We start from the raw sequence: 23,441 nt of genomic DNA, 5'->3' as shown, positions 1-23,441 counted from the left end.
TCAACACCATACTGGAAGTCCTAGCTAATGTAGTAAAAAAAAAAAAGGGGAATAAAAGATATACATATTAGGAAGGAAGAAATCAAGCTGTCTTTGTTGATATGATTGTAGAAAATCTGAAAGAATCATCATCAACATCAACAACAACAACAACAAAACCCTCCTGGAACTAATGAGTGATTATAGCAAGGTTTCAGGATATAAGGTTAACATACATAAGTCAGTTGCTTTCCTATATATTATCAATGAACAATTGGAATTTAAAATTAAAAACATGACACCATTAGCACCAGAAAAGAAATACTCAAGTATAAATTTAGCAACATATGCATATGACTTTCATAAGGAAAACTTACAAAACATGGATGAAAGAAATCAAAGAAGATCTAAATGGAGAGATATTCAATGTTCATGGATAGGAAGGCCAGGAAGACTCAATATTGTTAAGATGTTGATTCTTCCCAATGTAATCTATAGATTCAATACAATCTCAATAAAAATCCCTGAGTTACTTTGTGGATATTGACAGAAAGTTTGTATGGAGAGTTAAAAGATCCAGAATAGCCAACACAACATTGGAAAAGAAGAACAAATTGGAGGACTGGCCCTACCCAACTTTATGACTTACTATAAACCTACAGCAATCAAGACAGTGGCATTGGGGAAAAATGGACAAATAGATCAATGGAACAGAACAGAGAGCACAGAAATAGACCCACATAAATACAGTCAACTGATCATTGACAAAGGTGCAAAGGCAATTCAACAGAGAAAGGATAGTCTTTTCAATTAATTATGCTGGAACAACAGAACATCCTTATGCAAAAAAAAAAAAAAAAAAGAATGTAGGCACCAAAATATCACAAAAATAACTCAGAATCGATCAGAAATCTAAATGTAAAAACAAAGCTATAAAACTTTTAAAAGAGAATATAGGAGAAATTCTAGGTGACCGTGGATTTGGCAGTGACTTTTTAGATATAACACTAAAAGCACAATCCATAGAGGAAATAATTAAGTGAAACTTTATTAACATTAAAAATTGCTGTTCTGTGAAAGACACAGTGAAGAGAATGAAATGATGAGCCGTAGGCTGGAAGAAAATATTTGCAAAAGATGTAGTTGATACAAGATTGTTGTCTAAAACGGTAAGAAAACAGCTCAGTTTTAAAAATGGGCAAAATATCTGCACAGACATCTCACCAAAGAGGAAAGACAAACGGAAAATACGCTGTTCCACATTATATGTCATCTGGGAAATGCACATTAAAACAAGGATGAAACACCACTGCACACCTGTTAGAATGGCTAAAATCCAAAGCACTGACAACACCAAGTGCTGACGAGGATGTGGAGCAACAGGAACTCTGATTTACTGCTTATGGGAATGCCACTTGGTCCAGCCACTTGGAAGACAGTTTGGCAGTTTCTTACGAAGCTAATCATAGTCTTACCATATGACCTGGGCATCACATTCCTTGGCATTTACTCAACTGAATTGAAAACTACATCTGCACATAATGTATTCACAAATGTTTAGAGCAGCTTTGTTCATAATTGAAAAAACTAGATGCAACCAAGATGTCTTTTAATAGGTGAATGGGTAAACAAACTGTAATGCATTCATGCAATGGAATAGTATTCACTGATAAAAAAATGAGCTATAAAGCCTTGAAAAGATGAAAAAGCAACTTTAATTACATGTTAAGTGAAGAAAGCCAGTCTGCAAAGGGTACATACTGTGTGATTCCAAATATATGACATTCAAGAAAAGGCAAAACTATAGAGACAGTGAAAAGACCATTGGTTGCCAGGGGTTGGGAGGAGAGGCAGGAGTAGGTGGGTCAGTGGTTTTTAGGGCAGTGAAACTATTGTGCGTGATACTGTAATGGTGCACACGTGACATATAAATTTCTCAAAACCCACAGAACTGTACCGCACAAAGAGTGAATACCAATGTAAATTATGCAGTTTAGTTAATAACAGTGTCTCAGTATTGGTTCATTCATTTTAACAAAGGCACCACTCTAACGCAGGGTGTTGATAACCACAGAAGCAGCGTGTTACGAAGGGGAGAGAGACGTTATGTTGGAACTCAGTACTCTCTGCTTAATTTTCCTGGACCTAAAAAATTTCTCTAAAAATTAACTCTATTAACTTGTTTTAAAAGGGTCTGTGTTTGAAAAGAAGTTGCATTATCGTCTCTTCTAATTAATATGTGTAAATTTATGGAAATGAAACCAATAATGCCATCTAACAGAATCTGTTTTCTTTTCTTATCCAGCCAGAATTTATACATATATGCTAGAGAAATCCAGACTTATTTCACAGCCTCCTGGCCAGAGCAATTTCCTCATCTTCTACTTGCTGATGGACGGGTTATCTGCTGAAGAAAAGTATGGACTGCACCTTAACAATTTATGTGCCCATCGGTAAGTGATTATGTATTTTCAGTTCGGTAGTTCTGCCTTCAAATTGTGGTTGCGTTTTAGCAGTCTTAAATTTTCTTCTTATTTTTCAGTGAAGTAATGGTGCCTTATTTTAGGAGAATAATTGGATATACTGTTGGGTTAGAACTAGCTGTATAACAGGGTTATTACCATTTATTGAGTGCAGGGTGATGTTTTGTATATATGTATTACCTTATATTTCTATTTTCCTAGTTTTTAGAGCAGAATAAAAAATGAATGCATATGTAAGCTTTTATATTCCTTTTGGGTATTTTGAATATAATATCAGTTATGCATTCCTAATTTTCAGTAGCCTTTTGAAATAATGGGACATAATGTTTGAGCAATTAGGATTCATGAATGACAGATGAGGTTACATAATGACCTCAGATGAACAGTACACATAAATGGGGTGGGGGTGCTGATTTTCTGCAATGGAGGCGGAACGTGTTTGTTAAACTGAGGATGCCTTGGTCACAGGATGGCCTTGGAGGGGAGGGGTCTTAAAGACCATGAGCTGAGGGTGTCTTTGCAATGTGTGCGTTTCCACGGATGCCTGATCCGGCGTGTCTCCCCACAAGGGTGGGTCCGGATTTGGATAGGATGAGAAGGAACCAATGAGGAGAGTAAGCCCCACTTGGAGGAGAGGTGGATGGGGGGGGAGGGCGGGGGAGCTGGTGTGCCGGGGCAGACACAGCAGTGAATTCCTGGCAAAGCAGGCGGTGGGGCTAGACTCTGAAAGAGACACGGATTTACTTCAGGTGTCGATTGACGCCTGATTTATCGTTCACTGGCTGTTGGTTATTGGATTCGAGAAGAATGTTGTGAGTGGTCCTGATTCTATGAGAACGTCTATGAGAGAAAATAAAGGATGTTTGGGGAGGAGGAGCATGGCCCGAGGAGCAGCCCTGTTGTCTGAGAGTTGAAGGTGGAGAGCTGATTGGACAGGGAGGTAGAGGTGTCAAGTGCAAGCTGAGAGACGGCCATGGGGTCTCAGTGGGGCTGGACCCCTAGACCTGTTGCGGAAGGGACAGGACAACGTCTGTGGTCACCATTGTGTGACAGGTGAATGATGTGGGACGTGGGGCCCGGGGAGGGGAGTGAATCGGTGGTATTCTAATTCACCGTCACATTATTAACAACTCATTCGGTTTCTTTGAAGATGTGACATCCAACAGTATAGACACAGTTTATCATGTCAAACAGGAGACATGAAGTTAAGAAAGACTTGTCAAAATTGTTTTTTATTCAAAGTGAGAGACTATTTGGAGATTTACTGTCCCCTCAAAACAACAGAAATTCAGAAGAAGGAGAAAACACTGATATTGAAGCATGATAGCCCAAACAAAAGTGATTTGAAAACAGAAAATTCTAAGCTACCAGAGCGTTAGAAATATTTTTTTTTTATCAAACCGCTGCATTTCATAAAGGAGGAAATCAAACCCAGAGCCATAAGGAGGTCTTTCCCCACGTGAAAATGTATACACCAGCAGTACTGAGAAACCCCGTTACTTGGAATTCACTTTTTGTTTGTCTACATCACTCATCTGTAATGGGAGGAAAAGCCGCAGATTGGGGACGACAGGGTAGGTGTTCAGGCCAGCCTGTGAGGAAGAAAAGTCTTGGAGTTTTGCATTCCTGATCTTTCTTATTAGCAAAAGCTCAAAGCTGATGGCAGGCCATTGGCTCAGATGGTTCATCTGCGTGCGTGTGCGTGCGTGTACACACGTGTGCTTGGCACTGCGGACGCAGAGCCACTGAAGAGCCAAAGGCAACAGTCTAATCCGGCATTCAAAGACACGTTCAAGTTCTTGGTCTGCGGTTTGGAGCCCGCTTTTGAAGTGTGAGAGCATGGGGGAGGAAACAAGCTTTTCTTTACTGACCTCCGTTCCAACATCCCTTTCTCTTTACAGAAGAGAGTTTGGAATCGCTTAGGCTATTTAGAAAGTCAAACGTCAGGGGTTGCTTTGTGAGATGCTCCGACAGGAAAGAACTCAGCAAAAATCATGAATAATTCAAGTCCTTTGAACAAAGAAGTTATTTTATTAAAATGAATTATAAATATGTAATGGGTGCAAAACAACATTCCTCAATAAAAAATGTGCACCACCACTCCGGATTCACACGCCAGATCCAGGGGGAAAGTCGTGCAGTGAGAATCCCACGGACAAACTATTCTTTAATTATATGACAGGCTGTTTTGCAACTTACAATGCATTACACATCCCGGTGTTTTTGTGATTTGCATTATGTGGGTTTCTAACAGTTATAGTATTCGTGGGTTTTCTCACTTTTACAGTGCTGGTCAGGCTTGAGGAGCTCATATTTGTATGATATTTAAATTTGGGTTGGGGTATCATCTTTGCTTAGTTAATTACATATATTAAGTACCACGATTTTGGAAATTGTTTGGCTGGTTTACAACCAGTAGTATAAAGTTGAACTTGTTAGCTCTCTAACCTTTCACAAACTGATGATCCTTCTGAGTTTCCTCCTGGAAATCAGTATTCACAGGTAAAGGAGACCACTATGTAAATAAAAATATAAATACAAACAATATATAAATAAATATGCATAAATATAAGTATAAACAATACATAGATAAGCCAGTTATCATCACACCTACTTATCTGATTTCATTTTAAAAGATGTTGACATAACCACTAAATAGAACAAATCAGCACCTATATTACCATCTGAATATTCCTTTGCTTATTCAAGACTTATTCTGTAATGCAGCTTGTCTGGAAATTTTGATGAAGTATATTGAGTCTTAAAGCAAATGTTACAAAATTTTGCAAACCTGCCTCCTTCAAATGCATCTTTTCTTTATTACTACCAATTCATTACCTGCATGAAATATAAAATAAACATGGAACAGCAATTGTGAGCTGAAGGCATACCCAATATTTATCGCATGTCCTTATGTGATTAGAACTCCTTAGAGAAGAAAGTATTGTTGTAACTAATGAGACTGTAATTAAAGCTACAAAAGTGGGATTTTTTTTAACTTTGACTCTGTTTTTGGAACTAAAAGTTTTCAAAGTCTCACATGAAAATTTATGCAGGTTTATTTCAGTGTTAAATGCACTTAAAAATACTTTCTTGTTTGTAAAATTGGAACAGTATCTAGAACAAGCTGATAGCACTCTTGCCTATGGAATAGAAATGGTACAGATATAGGCATCAGGTCCTCTAGCTTAACTGCAAGAAAAAAATATTTATAACACTTTCCATAGACTCTTCCTGGACAGACTTTTTTGAAAACAGCAACAAGGAAAATGTCTATAGGTCAACATTTTGAACAGCAGCAGGAAGGGTGCATTGATGGAAACCTCCCACTAGATGGCACACTCTCCACAAAGTTAGAAGTAAATATATATATATATCCATTATTAAAGGTTTCTTTTTTATTTATGGTTCTTCCTATGATTTACTTTTTTTTCCCCTGGCTGTTTATTTTTCATGTTTTATTTCAAAAATTTTAAGTGATACTAAGATTACATCTGGGGAATAAATGTCTTTTATGTTTCTGGGAATTGAGATTTAATGAAAGTTAGAAATAGTCATTAACTGTTCACCTTCAGCCTACTTTAAACAGCTTTTATGGGTTTAGTCCCAGAACAGCTGGGCTCTGAAATACAAAGAAGTTATTCCTAATCTCCCTTCATATTGATTAATGATGGAAATGATTGTGGTGCTGCATAAGAACGTTCTCTGCAAAGGTCAGATTTTGAATTATAAGCTGAGAGCAGGCGATCCTTTGACTCAGCACATGTGACCTGTTTCTAACCGTGTGTGTTAGTGAGAGGAAACTCTGACTCACCGAGTACTTGAACTTGGAAGTGCTGCCCGGGTACACCTGTCACAGTAAATGCTGTTGCAGTGAACTCCCAGCGAGTGTTCATTTTTTGCTAAGGATCCATTATGTGCCTTGAACTTAATTTGAGAAAGACACACAATTTTTACAAAGGAAGGGCAAACTTATATATCCTTTGAGGATGATTTTGTGATATCATAAAAGATTGACTCGGTACACATTTTAGGCCTGCAAGCTTGAAGGTGCTCCTGAGACAGAGGTTTGAGACGGGAGGTATTGTAATCTATTTCTGAGTCTATTATTATTTATCTAAATGATAACCACGGTCGTAACGTGTGGAGCACTTCCCACAGGCCGGCCCTCTCCTAGTTCTCCCTTGTCTCGGTGGATCCTCAGCCGTAACTAAGCAGAGGGTGCAGGACCACATCCTCATTGGCTGGCCCAGGACAGGAGGATGGAGAGGCCAACCAGGAGCCAAGCTTGACTCTCGGCCTTAACCCCGTATTGTCTCCGCAGCGGCGTGCCCATAAAATAACACCTGTTGCCTTTGCACCTTTGCATCGAGATGTGCAAGAAAATGAGAGGGGAAAAAGCACAAGGTCAAGTCTGTATGTGTGTTTTTATTTACAACTGGTTAAGCAAAACTAACTTAAGACATTCTATGCCTGTTCCCTCAACTACCATAAAAAGCAATTCTGGGTCATTTCTCTATCCAGTAGCATAAGAAAAACCTTGAAGTGCATTCATTACACTAGCTGAAGGTTATATTGAAAATGTGAAGCGGGTTGGATCACCTCTGCAAATGAGCCGGTAAATTTCACTTGTGAAAAGCCAGCAGGAAGAAGTCAGGTCCATGTCCACCCAGCAGCGGAGAGGGAGAGAGGAAGGAGCAGGCAGGTATCAGGCCCTGCGCTCGGCCTCTAGCTTGTCTTCAGTGTCCTACAGGAGAGTGAAGAGGAGCTGCGGTGTCCTAAGTTGTATTTGTAATAAATACAAAGCACAGATACTAATTTCCTCAAGGATACTCAGCTGGTAAAGTTAGCGAACGAAAGAGCCAGGTTCCAAATCCAGGTATGTTTGGTTTTAAGTTTTCTGTTCATCAGGATTGTTTGAGTCCTAGCGTCGGACACCCAACCCTCACACACTTAAGAAAAAAGAAAAGAAAAGAAAAAGGAGGAGGACTCAGAGGCTCACATACCTGCAGAAAACAGAAGTGATGCTTGGGTGGGGCAACTAGATGCAGGGACTCAAGAGCTGCCTCTCTGTCTCTGTGTCTGTGTCTGTCTCTGTCTCTGTCTCTCTCAGACACACACACACACACACACACACACACACACACACACCTGTTTTACTTGGCTTGTGTTGTTAATGAGGGAGGAATCTGACACAGGCGGCCCTAACCTTCCACCTCTCAGGGACCCTGGACTGAGAGCAAAGCTGTCTTTCTCCAAGAGGCCAGCCTGGCACCCAGCACAGGTCGGGCCTGCATCTCGTCTGCACAGCTTCTCGTCTGTGGCCTCTTCAATCCCACCCCGACACTCGGGGCAGATCCACATCTGATAAATTCTAATGTAGCTATACAACCTCCCCGCTCCGAAATCCTTACTAAACATTGCTTTTGTGTCATATCACATGAAGTCTCCTGGCCTTGACGTGAGGCAGCAGAGCTGGCCAGGCCTCGAGGAGTTTAGGGGAAGGGGCTGTTAACATGCTCCTCGAGGGTCTCTCTGTAGTTACTCAGACTGTAGGAGCAGAGGCGGGTATCCGTCAGGTGAAACCTTAGTTGTTTGCTGAGTGAAGAAGATAAATTTTCAAACACCCAAAAATCTAATTATATATCTATACACATATATATAAATAAAGAACATACTCATATATATATGTATGTGTGTGTGTGTGTGTGTATATATATATATATAAATAAAGAACACATTGTTTCCCGAAAGTTTAGGATAAGGGGTGCCTGTGGCTTGTGTAACATAGTTTGCGTAGGTCTGAAAGCATGGCGGTAATTGTTTCTCACCCAAGGGAAGACTCATCTGACCTCAGGACCACAAGGCAAACCCTCACTGAAAATGACCTTCACCTCTGCTCCTGTGTCTGACCTTAGGATGCATCCACTTCTAACACCCCCCCCCCCCCGCTCTCCCCCTCCCCCCCCACCGCACCTTCCTCCCTCCTTCTGTCTCTCTTTGTCTCTCTCTGTCTCCCTCCCTTTAAAATTGTTTCCTCTTTACAAATGGAAATTGTCCTACGGTGTCTTAAATTATGAGGACCTGTGTGCTAACCAGGCAAGGTGCAGAGAATAATCCCATGTACGTGCAGGCGCGGCTCTCGCAGGCTGGAGGAGTTTGTAGAGGAGCCCACAGTCCCCCCAAGTGCTTATTTGGTGACCCCATGGCTGTTTTGGAGGGACTTGTTCCCAGTTCCGTGTGTGAATTTGTCTCCTTTCCAAAACCCGTGACAGCAGCGCACAGCATCCCGCACTCGGCTGCAACCCTCTGCCAGTCCCATCCGCCTCGTCTGTCCCGGATGCCGGCGGTGGTCCTTCTCCCCCCCGCCGCCCACCAGCCAGTCTCTCCCGCCCCTTGCACTGGGTGGCCCCACGTTGCCAAGCTCACCGGGCCTTCCTCTGGGTCAGGAGTGAGGCGACCATCTCCTTCCACAGGCCTGCAAAGTGATTCACGCCCGGAGCCCAGGAGATGGTCACACAGCGTCCGGCCCACGTCTGCACCAGCCTGGCCTCGTCCCCGTACTGCCTCAGTGACCATTCCCCATTTTTCTGAGACACGCCGCGAAAATCTCTCTCATCGGCGCTGTCCACGTGCACACTCCCCCCATCGCCCCGATTTCCTTTGTGGTTCACAGGAAGGATGGGATTGACAGGAACAGTGGCCGATAAGATGCTGTTCTCTGTCCCGTTGATACAACCACATCGCCGAATCCGTAAACACGAGTAGCTGTTAGCAAAGAGGCGCCTGTGCGGCCTACACGGTCAAGTCCTGCACCTGCTGACGTTTAGGGGGATTGTCCTCCGTAGGGGGCAACTGCCCTCGCATGTCATGAACAGCACACCGAGCTGAAAGCATGTAGTTTGAACCCTCCACTCGCTGGCTGGGCAGTTTGGGAAAATGGTACAACCTCTCTGTGCTTCTCTGCCCCTCCTTGAAGCACGGCTGACCTCAGTGCACTGCTGTGAGTGGTGACTGCGCAGGCTGCCTCGTGAGCCCTCAGGAGGAGAAGGAAGTACCTTAAAAGAACCAGCAGTGTTGCTACTACTGATACAGGAGGCTCTTTCCCACTGAAGGCCCGTGAGAACAGCTGAAGGGATAATTGTTATGAAGCAGAGGAGGAGTTAGCGTCAGAGCTTGAGTTCTCCTAGAAGCGCTGGGTCTGGGGAGGCTTCTTCCCAGCCTGTGTGTCTGCCTCCGCACAGCTGGACCCAGGGACCTTCCCCACTTCTGTGCACGTCGAGCCGGGCTCTGAGTCCTTTGTCACCATGATGAATTACTTATTTCAGTTATCGAAACGTAATTGGATCTTTTGATGATCAGCACAGCCCTTTGGAAGAGGTGAGGGCGGCTGAGAGTAGGTGTGGAAAGGAGGATGGGGGGATGGGGGAGCACGGCCACAGCTGGTCCTGATGGGCTGAGAATTCGGAGGGTCTCCCATCAGCCCCGCAGCAGCCAAGCTGCTCCGACACAAAGCATCACGGTACTGTTACTGAGATACCAGAGAAAGTGCAACCCTAGGCAGAACCTGAACACTCCTGGAAAACTTCCTGTTCACATTTTCCCTGCGGCAGAAAATCAATTCGGATGCTTCAAATGCTTTGCCTTTCTGTACCAGCTAGAGTAGAAAAAAAATAGAGATTTTCTCTAGTCCAAAAACCGGAAAACAAACAAACCAAAAAACCTGCATTTATTTAACCAGAGACGGTGATGACCTCGGTACGGTTTTGGAGTGCACAATTCGTTACCAGTCATCTGTCTCCTCAGGTGGGTTCTGTTAGTCCAAACCAGACGTTCGTTGTGTATATTACAGGGTGGGTTTTGAAACTGATAAGGTGATGTGGATATTTCTGTAGGATCCTGTGGTAAGACGTGTGTGTGTGTGTGTGTGTGTGTACACACAAGTCTAAAATTACATTCCAGGCAGTGATAAGAAGGAGCACTTGGAAGCTAAGGCTGTTTATTATAAATCCACAGGGCAATCTCAATGTGCATGGGAGGTATAATTAACATCATAATAACCAACATTTGCTCGTGCTAAGAGCTTGAGATTTATCGTCTCACTGTATCCACAGCCCAGCCTGACACAAGGTTGAGTGAATCACCCAAAGTCACATCCTAGGAGCACAGGAGTCTCTCTTAAGCACCTCACATTTCTGCCTCTCAAAACGACTTCCAGATAACAGGTGAAGGATCTCGTGGAAACATTTGAAAAGGAGCCACAAAAGGCTCGTGATACCCAGGGAAAGTCTCTCTAACCCCTAAGGGGGAGGCTGGGGCCCCCGAGGGCACAGATCACAGCTGCTGCTCCTGTGCTGGTACCTGGCAGCCCTCTGGGAGGATGCTAGATGACCAACGGATGCAGTTAAATGAGGTTCAGGCTGGGGCGGATTCAGACCCAAGGAAGAGTGAAGAGTTACAGGAACTGGTGATAAAGTGACGACAGTGCAGCTACGTGAGTGTTGCTGGGAGTCTCTGACCCTGGCAGGCTCACTGCACAGGACACGGGCTGCTGACTGCTGAGGGGGAGGATCGGGGTCTCATTCCCAGGGAGGATGGAGAGGGAGAGAGAAACTCGACCTCAGGCCTGTCTGGCCCCACCCTGCCCACCCCTGTGCCCCTGTCCACCCATCCACCAGCACCCCCAGCCACCCTCCCTTCCCCAAAGACCCAGGCTTTTCCCCCGCCGTCTGTCTGCAGGCTTCCTTCACCCTCTGCGTCTCTGGTCCCGCTCTTTCTTGCTGATTCAGAATTCTCAGAATTCAGGCTGAGCAGTTCAGGATGCTTTGTTTCTCGCTCGTTTGAGGGGCGCGGCCACGCCAGGACTGTGTGTCCACCTCATCGTTAATAAAATCAGATTTTATGTTCACACGAATCACCCCTGAGCCACATCTTCCCCACCAGCACCTGTCCACTCTGATCGCGGGTGTGAACCTGTGGCCCTCTAACAGAATTCTCCCCCTGGACGTGTCCCGTCTGAACTCCTGACCAGCCCAGACCATCCCCACACCCCCCGCACCCGCTCCATCCTCCAGCCTTGCAGTCGCCCAGACGGAATTCCCGGAGCCTCCTCGAGGCCCTTCTTCTCACAACCACAGGCGACCCGTCAGCTGGTTCCACGTTCCACTCTCTCCACTCCCGCCACCCAGGTGTCACCCGTGCGTCTCCTCTGGATGACGGCACAGGTGTCCCTGGTCCCCGTCAGTGACCGGTCCTCAAGGCGACAGCCAGAAGGATTCTTTGAAGCCCAGCAGTTCTTCCTCATTCCGCTGAGGGCAGGGACCCGGCAGTGGCCTCCGAGGTTCTGTATGACCTGTCCTCTTGGCGCTGACCTCCCTGGTCTCCCTGCAACTCCCCGCCCGGCCACCGTGCCCTCCCTGTCCTGCCTCCAGCACCTTCCCACCCAGCTTTGCTCTCTCTGGTCCCTCTTCTGGGAGTGCTCTCCCTCCAGACTCCACCTTGGCTCCCTCCTTACCTCGTTAAGGCTTTACTCACGTCTCCCCTTTCCAGGGAGCTCCTCCCCCAGGACAGGCCCCCCAAACCTCGAGCCCTGCACCCCCAAGCCCTCTTCATGCTCTGCTCGCTTCCTTCCATAGAGCTCAGCACCGTAACACGCGCCAGGGATTACTCGTTCGGGGACCCTCCGTGCCTGTCTGTCCCCCGCGGGAACTGACACTCCATGAGTGTGTGGCTGTTCCTCTGAGTCACTGACGACCTGAAAGTGGCGGGAATTGCTCTTGGCACAGGATAGGTTCTGAGTAAATGCTTGTTGACTGTGGCACATGCGAAAGTATCTGTTTACCTGAAGTCACTGAGGATGTCTTATCCTCCAGGTTATTGCTCGTGCTGAGGACAAAGAAGGTTTTCAAAATGATGCCATGGCTTTCCTCATTGGGGAGGTTGTTTACCGTAACCTGGGGCTTTCCAGCACTCATCCTGAGGGTGTCTGTGGTCAGACTTTGTTAGTTTTATCTGTTCTGACGCTGCCGTCTCTTTTGCAGTGTGAACTCTTCCTGCTGCATGAAACGTTTTTACTGAGCCTTGGAGGAAGCGAAGGGTTTCTGCTGGCCTTGTTGTCAATTTAGGGCCATAGAGTCAAAACATATGTTTAAACATACCCAGTAATCTCTGTGTTTACAGAGAGAAAATTTCCTTTGGGTAGGATGCCGGCTCTGTGCATCCACCCTGCTGCAGGCCCAGCTAAGATGTGTGAGGTGTCACGAAAGGCGAGGCGAAGGCACTGTGACTTAGTGGGACAGACGCCCCACCGCGGCCCCACCCAGTCACACCAGCCTCAGCGGAGCCCGGCCCACGCTTGCTGAATCATGGGCAGGTCATTAATTACACGTCCACCCCTGCGCCACAAATATCTTCCTCTTTGCAAATGCAAAGTGCTGAGTGATGATTACTAATCAAGTGCTTCCAAAAGGTAGCTCCCACACCTTGCACTCAGAAGGGTCAGTGATGCCAACTTCTCAGAGGAATAAATTCTCACTCTTCCAGCCAGTTGTATCTTACCGGAACCACTTGGAGTCAGATTCAGTGGAGCGATATTCCGAAACTTTCATCACGTACTGATTTATATGTGCTGCGCTTGCCTGGTGCTTTGGAGCTCTGTATAGTAGAGCAAAGGCTTTTCCTTGTCACAGAAAAGAAGTCTGGGAATTGTGTCCACGTGTGGCCGGCTCTCTTTGGGCAACGGCATGGCCAGCTGAGGCACTTCTGATGTCACACCGACTTCTCACATCAAAGCTGGTGGTTTCCTTCAGCATCTTGGCTGTAGTCTGTTTGCCACCAAGGTATTCAGTTTCACATTTTCATGTTAATTTGTATCAGCCAATAAATGATCTCTGAATTTCATTGCTCTGAGTGCGACATCCCTTGTCTTGACTCTTCCTTGGTGTCTAAGGAGACTCGCCTTGAGCCTAGGAAGGGTCTGTGTCTGTCTTTCCAGCGTGGGGCGTTGACTGGATGGTGTTCAGAATGAGGTAAAAGCGTCCTTTTGCACATCTAGCCGAGCATCAGCCAGACTCCCTGGAGTTCAAGGACGTTGGGTGTGTGATGGACGGGGTGCCCTGCTCCTGAAATGGCCAGCGTTCCTGTGGCATCGTTTGAGACGCGTGACTCATCTCTGAAACAACGAAGTTCCTATAACGCGTTTGTTCTAAGGAGCAAAGGGGAGAATGTAACACAGAGAGGACGGGGGAGGGGGCCGCTCGCCAGCCGGGACACCCAGCCCTTGTGCCGTCTCTTGGATCCCCGGCTTTTACTTGCTTTTGGATGGAGGTGACTTTAATGATCTTGCACAGCTGTCAAGCGGTCAGAGGGAAGGCGTGTGTCAGATGACGTACCGATGAAAGTAGTAAAATAGTCGTCTGATTCGGGCCGTGAGCTTCTAATAGCTTTGAGGTCATCGTTGTTTCTTCCCCAGCGGATCCGATCCCCCTGCCAAGCCTTCGCAGCCCCAGTCAGTGGGACCTCAGCTCACACCAAACCCCGAGACGTTATTCTGAACTTTGCTCCCCTCTCACACCAGTCTGTCTGTCTGCAAGTCCCGTCGGCTGTGCCTCCGGCGCGTGCAGCAGAGCCGGCCGCCTCTCCCTGTGCTCCCGCCGCCGCCCTGGGCTTGGCCGTGGTCCTTTCTCACCGGACATTCTTCAAGCCTTCCCAACACCAGCTGGCCCCGTGACCATCCCTGCCCCGCTTTCTTTCGGAAGTAGCAGTCAGATCCCGTCCCTGCCCACCCCCCTTAAGACCTCAACGCTGGGGCTTCCCTGGTGGCGCAGGGGTTCAGAATCCACCTGCCAGTGCAGGGGACACGGGTTCCATCCCTGGTCCCGGAAGATGCCACATGCCACGGAGGAACTAAGCCCGTGCACCACAGCTACGGAGCCTGCGCTCTAGAGCCCATGTGCCACAACTGCTGACGCCCGCATGCCTAGAGCCTGTGCTCCACAACCAGAGAAGCCACAGCGATGAGAAGCCTGTGCACAGTAATGACGAGTAGCCCCTGCTCGCTGCAACTAGAGGAAGCCCACGTGCAGCCACGAAGACCCAACGCAGCCAATAAATAAATAAATATTTTTTTAAAAGATGCTAAGAAAAAAAAAAATAGACCTCATAGCGTCTTTCCCTGGAGGACGGAATGTACTGCAGCCTCTTGGCTTCGCCCACGGGCCTCCAGCCCAGGTTCTGCCCCCGTGCCTGGAGCCACACATCTGCTGAGGAGGTTGCGTGGCCCGGCTGTGGGGAGACCGAGGGGTGGAGGCTGAGGACAGAGAGGTGGACACAGCGTGACTAGGAAGAGAAACAGAGACAGCAGCTGAGTCTAAATGTCCACAGAGTCGGAGGGCAACGCAGAGACCTCGAGACCAAGGCCACACGAAGGGGAACAGGGGTGATATTTTCTAATGCAGCTTCTGGAGAGAAATAGGAACAAGACCACAAAGGAAGGCTCCCGGGGCGGGCGCGTTCCTCACCTGAAGAGCGCGCCCTTCGCAGTGGCGGATGCCCTGGACTGTATCCAGCTCGTAATCAGAACGCTGTTTGAATCGCTGGTGCCGAAGAACATTTAGACACAGATTGGGAGATGAAGAGGTACAGGCTTCCAGCTGCAAAATAAATGAGTCACGGTACGAAATGTGAAATGCAGGGATTAAAGTCGAGAACTCTGTGAGATCTTTGTACACTGACAGATAGTAACTAGACTTCTCATGGGAATCAGTGTGAAGTGTATAGAAATGTCGAGTCCCTGTGCTGTGTAGCAGAAACTGACAGTGTTGTAGGTCAGGTGTACTTCAAAGACAAGCAAGGGAATCATACAACAGGTGATCAGATACGTGTTTACAGAGGCTGCAGGTTGAGGGACGGGGAATTGGATGAAGGTGGTCCGGAGGTACAGACTTCCAGTTATAAGATGAGGAAGTGCTAGGGATGTGATGTAGAGCGTGTGAGTATAGTTAACACCTCTGTCTTCATATATGAAAGTCGTTAAGAGAGTAAATCCTAGGAGTTCTCATCACAAGAAAACATTTTTTTCTATTTCTTTAATTTTGTGTTTAGTTCACTTACAGTGATAATCACTCACTATTTATTTAAATCAAGTCATTGTGCTGTACACCTTAAACTTATACAGTGTTGTATGTCAATTATAATTTTACTGAGAAAACTAGAAGAAAAACTATAACGTAGAAATAATTTCAGGTTGTAGTTCTGTCCGAGTTACAGGCACTGTGTTGGAGGCTTCTGATGTAAGATAACCTGGGACTGAATTTTCAGGGTCCTCCTGTGAAAAAGACCCACAGCCAGATGTCGGTGGACTTTAGCCTGTGATATGACAAATGACATTCACCCGTGGGCCTCAGCCAAGAAACATCTGGACAGCATGATGCCCTAGTGGATGGAGGAGTAGGTGTCCCCCAAATAAAGAGAAGGTCCCAAATGGAGAGATAACAGAACCCAAGGACACTTAGAGAGAATGAGGGTCTTGCCCAAGCGCCAGTGATTTTCCCAAGTGAGGAGGTGGTCAGCGATGCGTTGTGTTTGTACTGGAGCATCTCTTTCTCTCATGCACTCCTCCGCACAGTGCACAACCGCAAGACTGATCTTCCTCGGTGAGGGGTTTCCAGCATCCTCTGGGGAGAGTCGAATCTACAGACACTTGACCCTTCCTGGAATTTCGGACGGCATTGGTCTGGGCCATGGCCTGGGCATTGAGACTCGCCCCTGGCATTCGAATGTGCTCGAACGAGACCCACAGTCTCGGGTGAATCAGGGGCTGTGGTTCTGCAGGTGCCGGCCGTCCAGAGGTCCCTGGTGGTGCCTACATAAGAGTCCAGCTTGTGAAATGGACTCACAAATAGGCCCTTCTGCTCTGGAAATGTATTTATACTTTACAAGGTTTTTGAAATTTCAATAATTTTGCTTGGAGACGAGGTAAATATTCTGCCGTATGGAATGAAATGAAACGGGTGGATGTAACATTTCCCTGGTTCCAGGGCAGGAGAGGGCTGAGCACATCGCACACCCCACACGGCGGCCTTTCCCGCCATCTCCGCGAGAAGGAAATGAACAAAACTCAGAGAGACCCTGACTCCAGAGAGTCCGAAGCCACGACGACGCTCAGACCCAGCGCCCGAGCGCCCCACGCTGAGCTGTCTCACCACCACGGTGTTTTCTGCCCGACACGTCTTCCGTAAAGTGCCAGGCATTGCCCAGGGAGCCCCTCGTGAGATTTCTAGAACTTCCTCTCGTGTTAGGAATCCCCCAGCCCCTCTCTGCTCAGCCCAGAGTTGAACCGTGACCCCGCCTGGGGGACCATGCCCAGGAAAGAGGGGCGGGAGAAGCTTGACCAAGAGAGGAAGCGAGGTTGAATTCCTGAGGCCATCAGGGAAAGAAGTGAGGAGAGCAGGGGACTGGAGGGAGGTGAGGAACGGCTGGGATGAAGGGCGGGGAGACCCATCCAAGTGCAGACACGCACTCACGTCGCATCAGTAAATGTGTCCACGTAGTTGTTACCAGTTGTGCGAGATTATATGATGTGTCAACTTGTTCTAGATAAATCGTATGTAAAATAGTACATACCATTATATATAATCACAGGTAATACTGTGGTTACCGATATGCCTATTTTCTCTGGCTTTATATCTAAGCAGCAGTGTGGCGCTCATCTAGAACATCCTGTTGCGTGGATATTAGCATGTAAGAAAAGAATGACATGATACATGTAAAGTGCTGAACATGTTGCCGACTTTAAAAACTTGCACAACGTGAGAGTTGCGAGTTGAGTTTATTTGGGGCAAAATGAGGACTGCAGCCCGGGAGACAGAATCCCAGATAGCTCTGAGAAACTGTTCCAAAGAGGCAGGGGGGGATGATTAGTATATATGTAATCTTGGTGAAGGAGAAGTACATTCAATCAAACACATTTTTTTTTTGGGGGGTTTCTGCTAGTCACGCGGCGCAGACGTCACCATGTAGGGATTTAGTGCTTTTCTAGATATGAGGAAATGCAAGGGTTGGGCTCATAAAGTCAGCTCCCGAAAACATCTAACTATCTGAAGACCTGTTCCGCCCACTTTCCAAAGCACAGTGTGCTTCATTCCTGGTCTCCACCCGGAATTCCCTTCTCAGGATGTAGAAGGTCAGCCGCTGCAGCAGCACGTGTGATTTAGTCCTTGTAGTAGAGGCAGACGGCAAGTGCCCATGGCAAGTGCCAGTTTATAGTTGACAATATGAACAATTGAAAGGGGTAGTTTGTTAGGGAAAAGGAGTGTGTGTGGACAGATTCGTAGGTTCTGTGAAGGACCACGCAAATAGTTGTTCTGTAAAATGAAAATTCATAGACTTTGAAGCTGTATTTACTTTTGAACTGAAACAGCCTAAAATAAAATGACCAGCAGAGACCTATCTGGTAAGCAAAGGAAAGCTTGTACCAAAGTCTGTGCTTTTCATGGTAACGCTATATTTCAGACATTTATAGTATACTTATTAAAAAATTGAGCACATCCTAGGCCATAGAGTAAAGTTTAATAAATTCCCCAATTCAGAAATTGTACAGGGTTTATTCCCTGTGTACTGTGTAATGAAATTAGAAACAAAATAGGGAAGTAAAAGCAAACAAACAAAAGGTAACTAGAAAAGTAAGTATAGATCATTGGAAATAGAAATAAAGGGTATGACCATGGACCGAGTGATGCTAAGTAAATAAGGATCCTTTGACGCTGACTCTAAAAGAAATGAAACATCCAATGAGATGAAAAACCACGAAGGAGTCTGGCCGGTTTCCAGCCCTGAAAGAACTGCGCCCAGGAAGCTCCTAAGCCTGTTGTTTCAACGCTTCAAAGAACAGAAAATTATTCAAACCATGGCAGAAATCAGCGATTGGAGAAAATTCTTTGTCCCTTTTTCAGAAGGAGGATTATACAGGAGGGAAACCCCAGAGTTCCAATAGTCACGTGAGAAGATGCATCTTCTCACGAGTTATCAAGGAAATGGAAACTGAAAAGAGTGATTAGGTACCATTTCACAATGAAAATATTTGCAACAATAAGAAAAATCAGATAATACGAAGGGCGAGGCATTCCGACACACGCCTGATGAGTGTTTAGATTGGTACAAGCACTTTGAAGAACAATATCTGGTCAAGTTGGACGTGAGCGTAACGTACCAGGGCAGGTGGGTGTTGCTCCGCAGGCTGTTCTTGGCAATATCTGGCCACATCTTTGCGTGTGACATGTTGGGGAGGGGAGCTCCCGGCAGAGGGAGCCACAGAACAGCCCCCCACCCCCGCTTCCCCAGGGCAGCCACACAACCGAGAGTCAGCGGACCCCCTGCCTGCACGCAGCAGCCCCAAGGTGGAGAAAGCCTGCGCAGGGAATCCCACACGCGCATGAAAAGCATGGTCATGGTCTTCATTGACACACTTTTCAAAGATGCAAATAAATAAGTAGAAAAGAAGAGAAATGACAGTATTTAAAGAAATGATCACATTAATCAGATCGTGGTCATGGTAGAGCGTTTTAAAATAATGTAAAGAAATGAATCTAAACTGTATGTAAGAATAGGTCTTATAAATCTAAAGTTGAGTTAAAGCAAGTTGCTGAATGACACATAAATAATATTTATATAATTTAATATACAATACGACTACATATTTTATAGATACATACATGTATAATTTAATTTTTTTAAAAATAGACTGAAAAGATAGACAATTTTTTTTTAATATTTTTATGTATTTATTTATTGTTGGCTGCGTTGGGTCTTCCTTGTGGTGCACAGGCTTCTCAGTGCGGTGGCTTCTCCTGTGGGGCACGGGCTCTCGGCGCGCGGGCTTCAGTCGTTGTGGCTTGTGGGCTCTAGAGCACAGGCTCAGTAGTTGTGGTGCACGGGCTTAGCTGCTCCGTAGCATGTGGGTTCCTCCCGGAGCAGGGATCAAACCCGTGTCCCCTGCATTGGCAGGTGGATTCTTAACCACTGCACGACCAGGAAAGTCCAAGATAGACACAAAATTGATCATACTTATTTCCTCTGATAAGAAAGGAAATAATGAAATGAATAGATGGGGATGTTAACTTTGTGAAGTGTATTTGTAAAAAATGAAGATTTGAAGTAAATATGTCACAGTGTTGCTATTTTCACATTGTTGAAGAATGATCCGTTGGCTATCTGTATGTTCCACTTTTAAAACTTTTAAAACTTTCATTACTATCAAAATGTTTTAAAAAATTTAAATCTAGAATATCTATGCTATTAACATGTCAAAAGATATATCAATTAAAGAAACAAATAGAAATTATCTGACTTGTAGATATGCAGGCAGAAATAAAATATTAGCAAATAGAATCCAGCAATCCATTAAAAGATACTGAATGATCAGTATTAGGAGATTAATTATTAGTGCCATACATCCCACCAGTAAGTAAAAGGAGAAAAATCGATTGATCATTTCAGTAGGTGCCAAAAGACAATAACATTCAACTCCCAAATCCTTTTTTTTTATGAGAAGTAAAAGGAGTGTTTCACACACAATAAAAATTACTTATCTCAGGATCTAGGTAGACATCATATTTAGTTGTGATATAGATCCAGGTTCTCTTTAGCATTGATCCTAAAGTTGTAACCATTGTGATCAGAGAAGAAAATTAAGAGGAATAAACATTATCAAGGATAAGACAAAAACCGCTATTATTTATAAGTAAAATGAAAGTTCACCTAGAAAATCCAGTAAACCAATAGCAGAGTATTTTCTCTAATAATATATTTCAGTAATGTTTTGAGTCACAAAACAAACATATGCAAAAATAAAAAGATGCCATATGTACCAGCCATAACCACTTAGATAAAACAGACGAACAGAAATCATCCCGTTAAAAGAATGCTGCTGAGATATAAAATCTCTGTGAATAAGAATGTCCTAATAAAGACATTCACAAATAAAATGCAGTCATGCGAACAGGAACTTCTGACTCAGAGGGCTGCAGTGGTGAACACACGCGTGCACACACACACACTTACACCCACACAAACTTACATACACCTCCTCTTTTATCTGAGCATCTCTGTTTTATCTGTGTTATATATTGGAATCCCTTAAGATTCATATTCAAAGTTTTGTTGATGGAAAAAAATTCTAAAACCATTGCTCTCAAGCATTCTGTAGTCTGCCTAAGAGTTATTTATACGTATCTTCATCTAGTCATGTCCAAGCTGATCTCCTCCCAATTCCCACCGTCTTCTTCCCTCCAGTAGCAAGAATCTGGTCAAACATGTTCAGTGGATGAATGAGTGAATGGATGAATGGATGGGTGGATGAATGCGTGGGTGAATGAATGAATGAGAGAGTGAGTGACTGGATGGGTGAAGGCCTTGACACTTCCTTCTGCCTGGATTCTCCTTCTCCACCTAGAAAACACTCTTGTTCTAAAGATTCATCTTGAGTACCTCTGTCCTTCGGTGCCTTCCTGACTCCTTTCTCTGTCCTTCGTGGTCACAGGTAGTCTCTCCATCTTCTGTGCTTATCTCTACTGTGGACCTCATCATGGGTTTCTTGTTGTGTGGTTTCATGGCTGTCTTTCCCTAAGAGGCAAATATTTTAAGACTTGAGACCATGACTTAATCAACTTACTGCCTCTAGATCCTGGGAACATCACTGGCACAGGATAGGTGTGGGATATAAGGGTGAATAGATAAACATTGTTACGAGTGTGTGTGTGCGCGTGGGTGTATAGATTTCTAATTTTATAGCAGTGATTCTGGGTATAAATTTTGTGTTATTTATTTTGCTTGAGACTTCGACTTGCAGATCATCAGAGGCATGTATTTGACCAAGTTTGAGAAATTCTCAGCCATCACCTCTGTGAACGTTCCCTCTTTCCTCTGGAACGCTGGTTCCTTCTCATCTTCTCTCTCCTCCTCTAACTTCTTTTGTATTTGCCATCTCTGTATCTTTCTGTGTTTCATTCTGGGTAATTTCTGCAGTGCTTTCTCATAGTTTACTTGTCTGTTTGGAACAGCTGTTAATCTCATGTTCAATGATGTTCATTGCATTTTAATTTCAATGACTTTTTTTCCCATTTCTGAGAGTTCTACTTTGTTCTTTCAAACCTGCTTTTTCTTAAATATGGTTTCTTGTTCCTTTCTCATATTGTATTTCCAGCTCTTTTATTTGTTTTAAACACGCTTGTTACCCTGACTATAACCAATCGTATTATCTGAAGCTCTCGGGCCTCTACTATCGCTGTTTATTACATCTGCTAACAGTTGCTCAGGGAACGTTATTTCTCCGGGTGTTTGTCCTTTGGAGTGTGCCTCAGTGTTCCTTTGTGGCCAGGCTGGGAGAGTCCTGTGTGGCCTGGGTCAAGGGTTAGCCCACTAGAGAATTTCTCTTGCTCCCATCAAATGCTCAGGGAGTGTTACCTACCTGAGACCATTTTTATGCTAATTCTTTAGTTAAAATGTCCCAAGGACACGTGTAGTCTGAGTTTAAACCGCTAAAACCAGGAAAGGGCTGTCTGTGGTTATGACTTCTGCTGGGAGACCTTTGCCTCCCAGTCTGTGTCTGTGGGTGGGTATTTTATGCTGTCTCTCCCAGAAGCCTTTTGGTTGTCTGGCTTTATGTAATTTCTAGGGCTAAAAACACGTTCTCCTTCCCCCAAGGGCCTTAGCCCTTGGTGAACAGAATAAAGCGAAGTTCCTGTAAACCCGAGGTGCAGGTCACATTGCCTCTGGGTAGCTCAGGGACTGCTCCGTACTCACATGTTTGCTGGTGACCAGTTTATCTGGTCCAGACGGTTCCAGAAGTGCACTAAGCAAGGCGTCCTTCCCTAGTGATATATTTCCTTTTTGGAGAAATGAAGAGACTCTGTTTTTCTTCACTATAAATCAGAGTAAATAATGGTTTTAGATTATTCTAAGACATCTGAGCTGTCTACACATGTAGAATAGATTGTGTTGAGGGGTGTGTGTGTGTGTGTGTGTGTGATTGGAAGCATCTTTGCATCCACCCAGGAAGTGGATATTACTAAATTTGTAGCTAAATATTTTGACAGATCCTAAATACTGCTGCACTTATTTTGGGTATATTGTTAGAGCTAGTCCAGAGCTTCAGCTTTCAGACAGACTAATCTAACACTTTTATAGGAAGGAAAGCACTCAAAACATCAGTATCGACAGACGGCACACGGTGACGCCATGCTGCCATTGACGGCTGGTTGGGTCATGTGTAATATGACACGTGTGCGTGTGTGTGTGTGTGTGTGTGTGTGTGTGTGTGTGTGTGTGTGTGAGGGGTGTCCGGGTACAGAACAGCCTGTCCTTGGGATACTGCACCCTCCCACCTGTTTAAATATTTCATGGTAAACAGAACATCACGCAGTGACGACTGATCTTTTTTCTCAGTCGTCTCTTACATCAAATGCGTTAGCTGGTAAAGTCACCCAGTGTTGCACCTGCAAACCCTCACCATGAAACTGCTGCTCACTGATAACCTTTGCAAAATGCCTTAATGATAAAAAGAGACCCTGAACACCGAAAACAGCAGAGGACACCTACACGGGATTGAGGTATTAGAGTGCCTGAGGTCTACTGGATGTAAATCTAATGTTATATGGAGGTGTTCTTCACAGTGAATCCTTTAAGAATGAAATAAAACTCAAGTATTTTGATCTAGGTTGCACAGAGGACCGTTCTTACTTATTTTTCATGAGAAGGATTCCGTGTTGCATGTTTTACTAAACTCAAGCCCCCTCTGGTTGTGCTGTGATGGGCACTGTCCTGGGTCCTGAGTGGAAGCCGAGGCAGGAGATACTGGGTGCACACCCAGCCACCCCGGAGGACCGGCCGCTGGTGCCTGATGCAGGAATGGCTGTGGTGTGAACCCAACTCAAGTAAGAAGCAGCCAGAGTGCAGAGGTCCCCAGAGGTCAATGGCAGGAGAGAG

The 23,441-nt window shown here is 45.3% G+C and overlaps 1 protein-coding gene across 1 annotated transcript in view; it reads left to right on the top strand.

Moving 5' to 3' along the window:
• The window catches only part of MYO16 (myosin XVI), a 419,267-nt gene that overhangs the window by 175,896 nt on the left and 219,930 nt on the right, over positions 1-23,441 (top strand). Inside the window, exon 15 of the mRNA XM_057707440.1 lies at positions 2,285-2,432. Coding sequence (XP_057563423.1) covers positions 2,285-2,432 — 148 coding nt within the window. The remainder of the gene's footprint in view (positions 1-2,284; positions 2,433-23,441) is intronic.

This window comes from Hippopotamus amphibius, chromosome 14, assembly GCF_030028045.1.
Source record: "Hippopotamus amphibius kiboko isolate mHipAmp2 chromosome 14, mHipAmp2.hap2, whole genome shotgun sequence".
In the NCBI taxonomy this organism is placed as follows: Eukaryota; Metazoa; Chordata; class Mammalia; order Artiodactyla; family Hippopotamidae; genus Hippopotamus; species Hippopotamus amphibius.
This window is presented reverse-complemented; position numbering and strand designations above follow the sequence as displayed.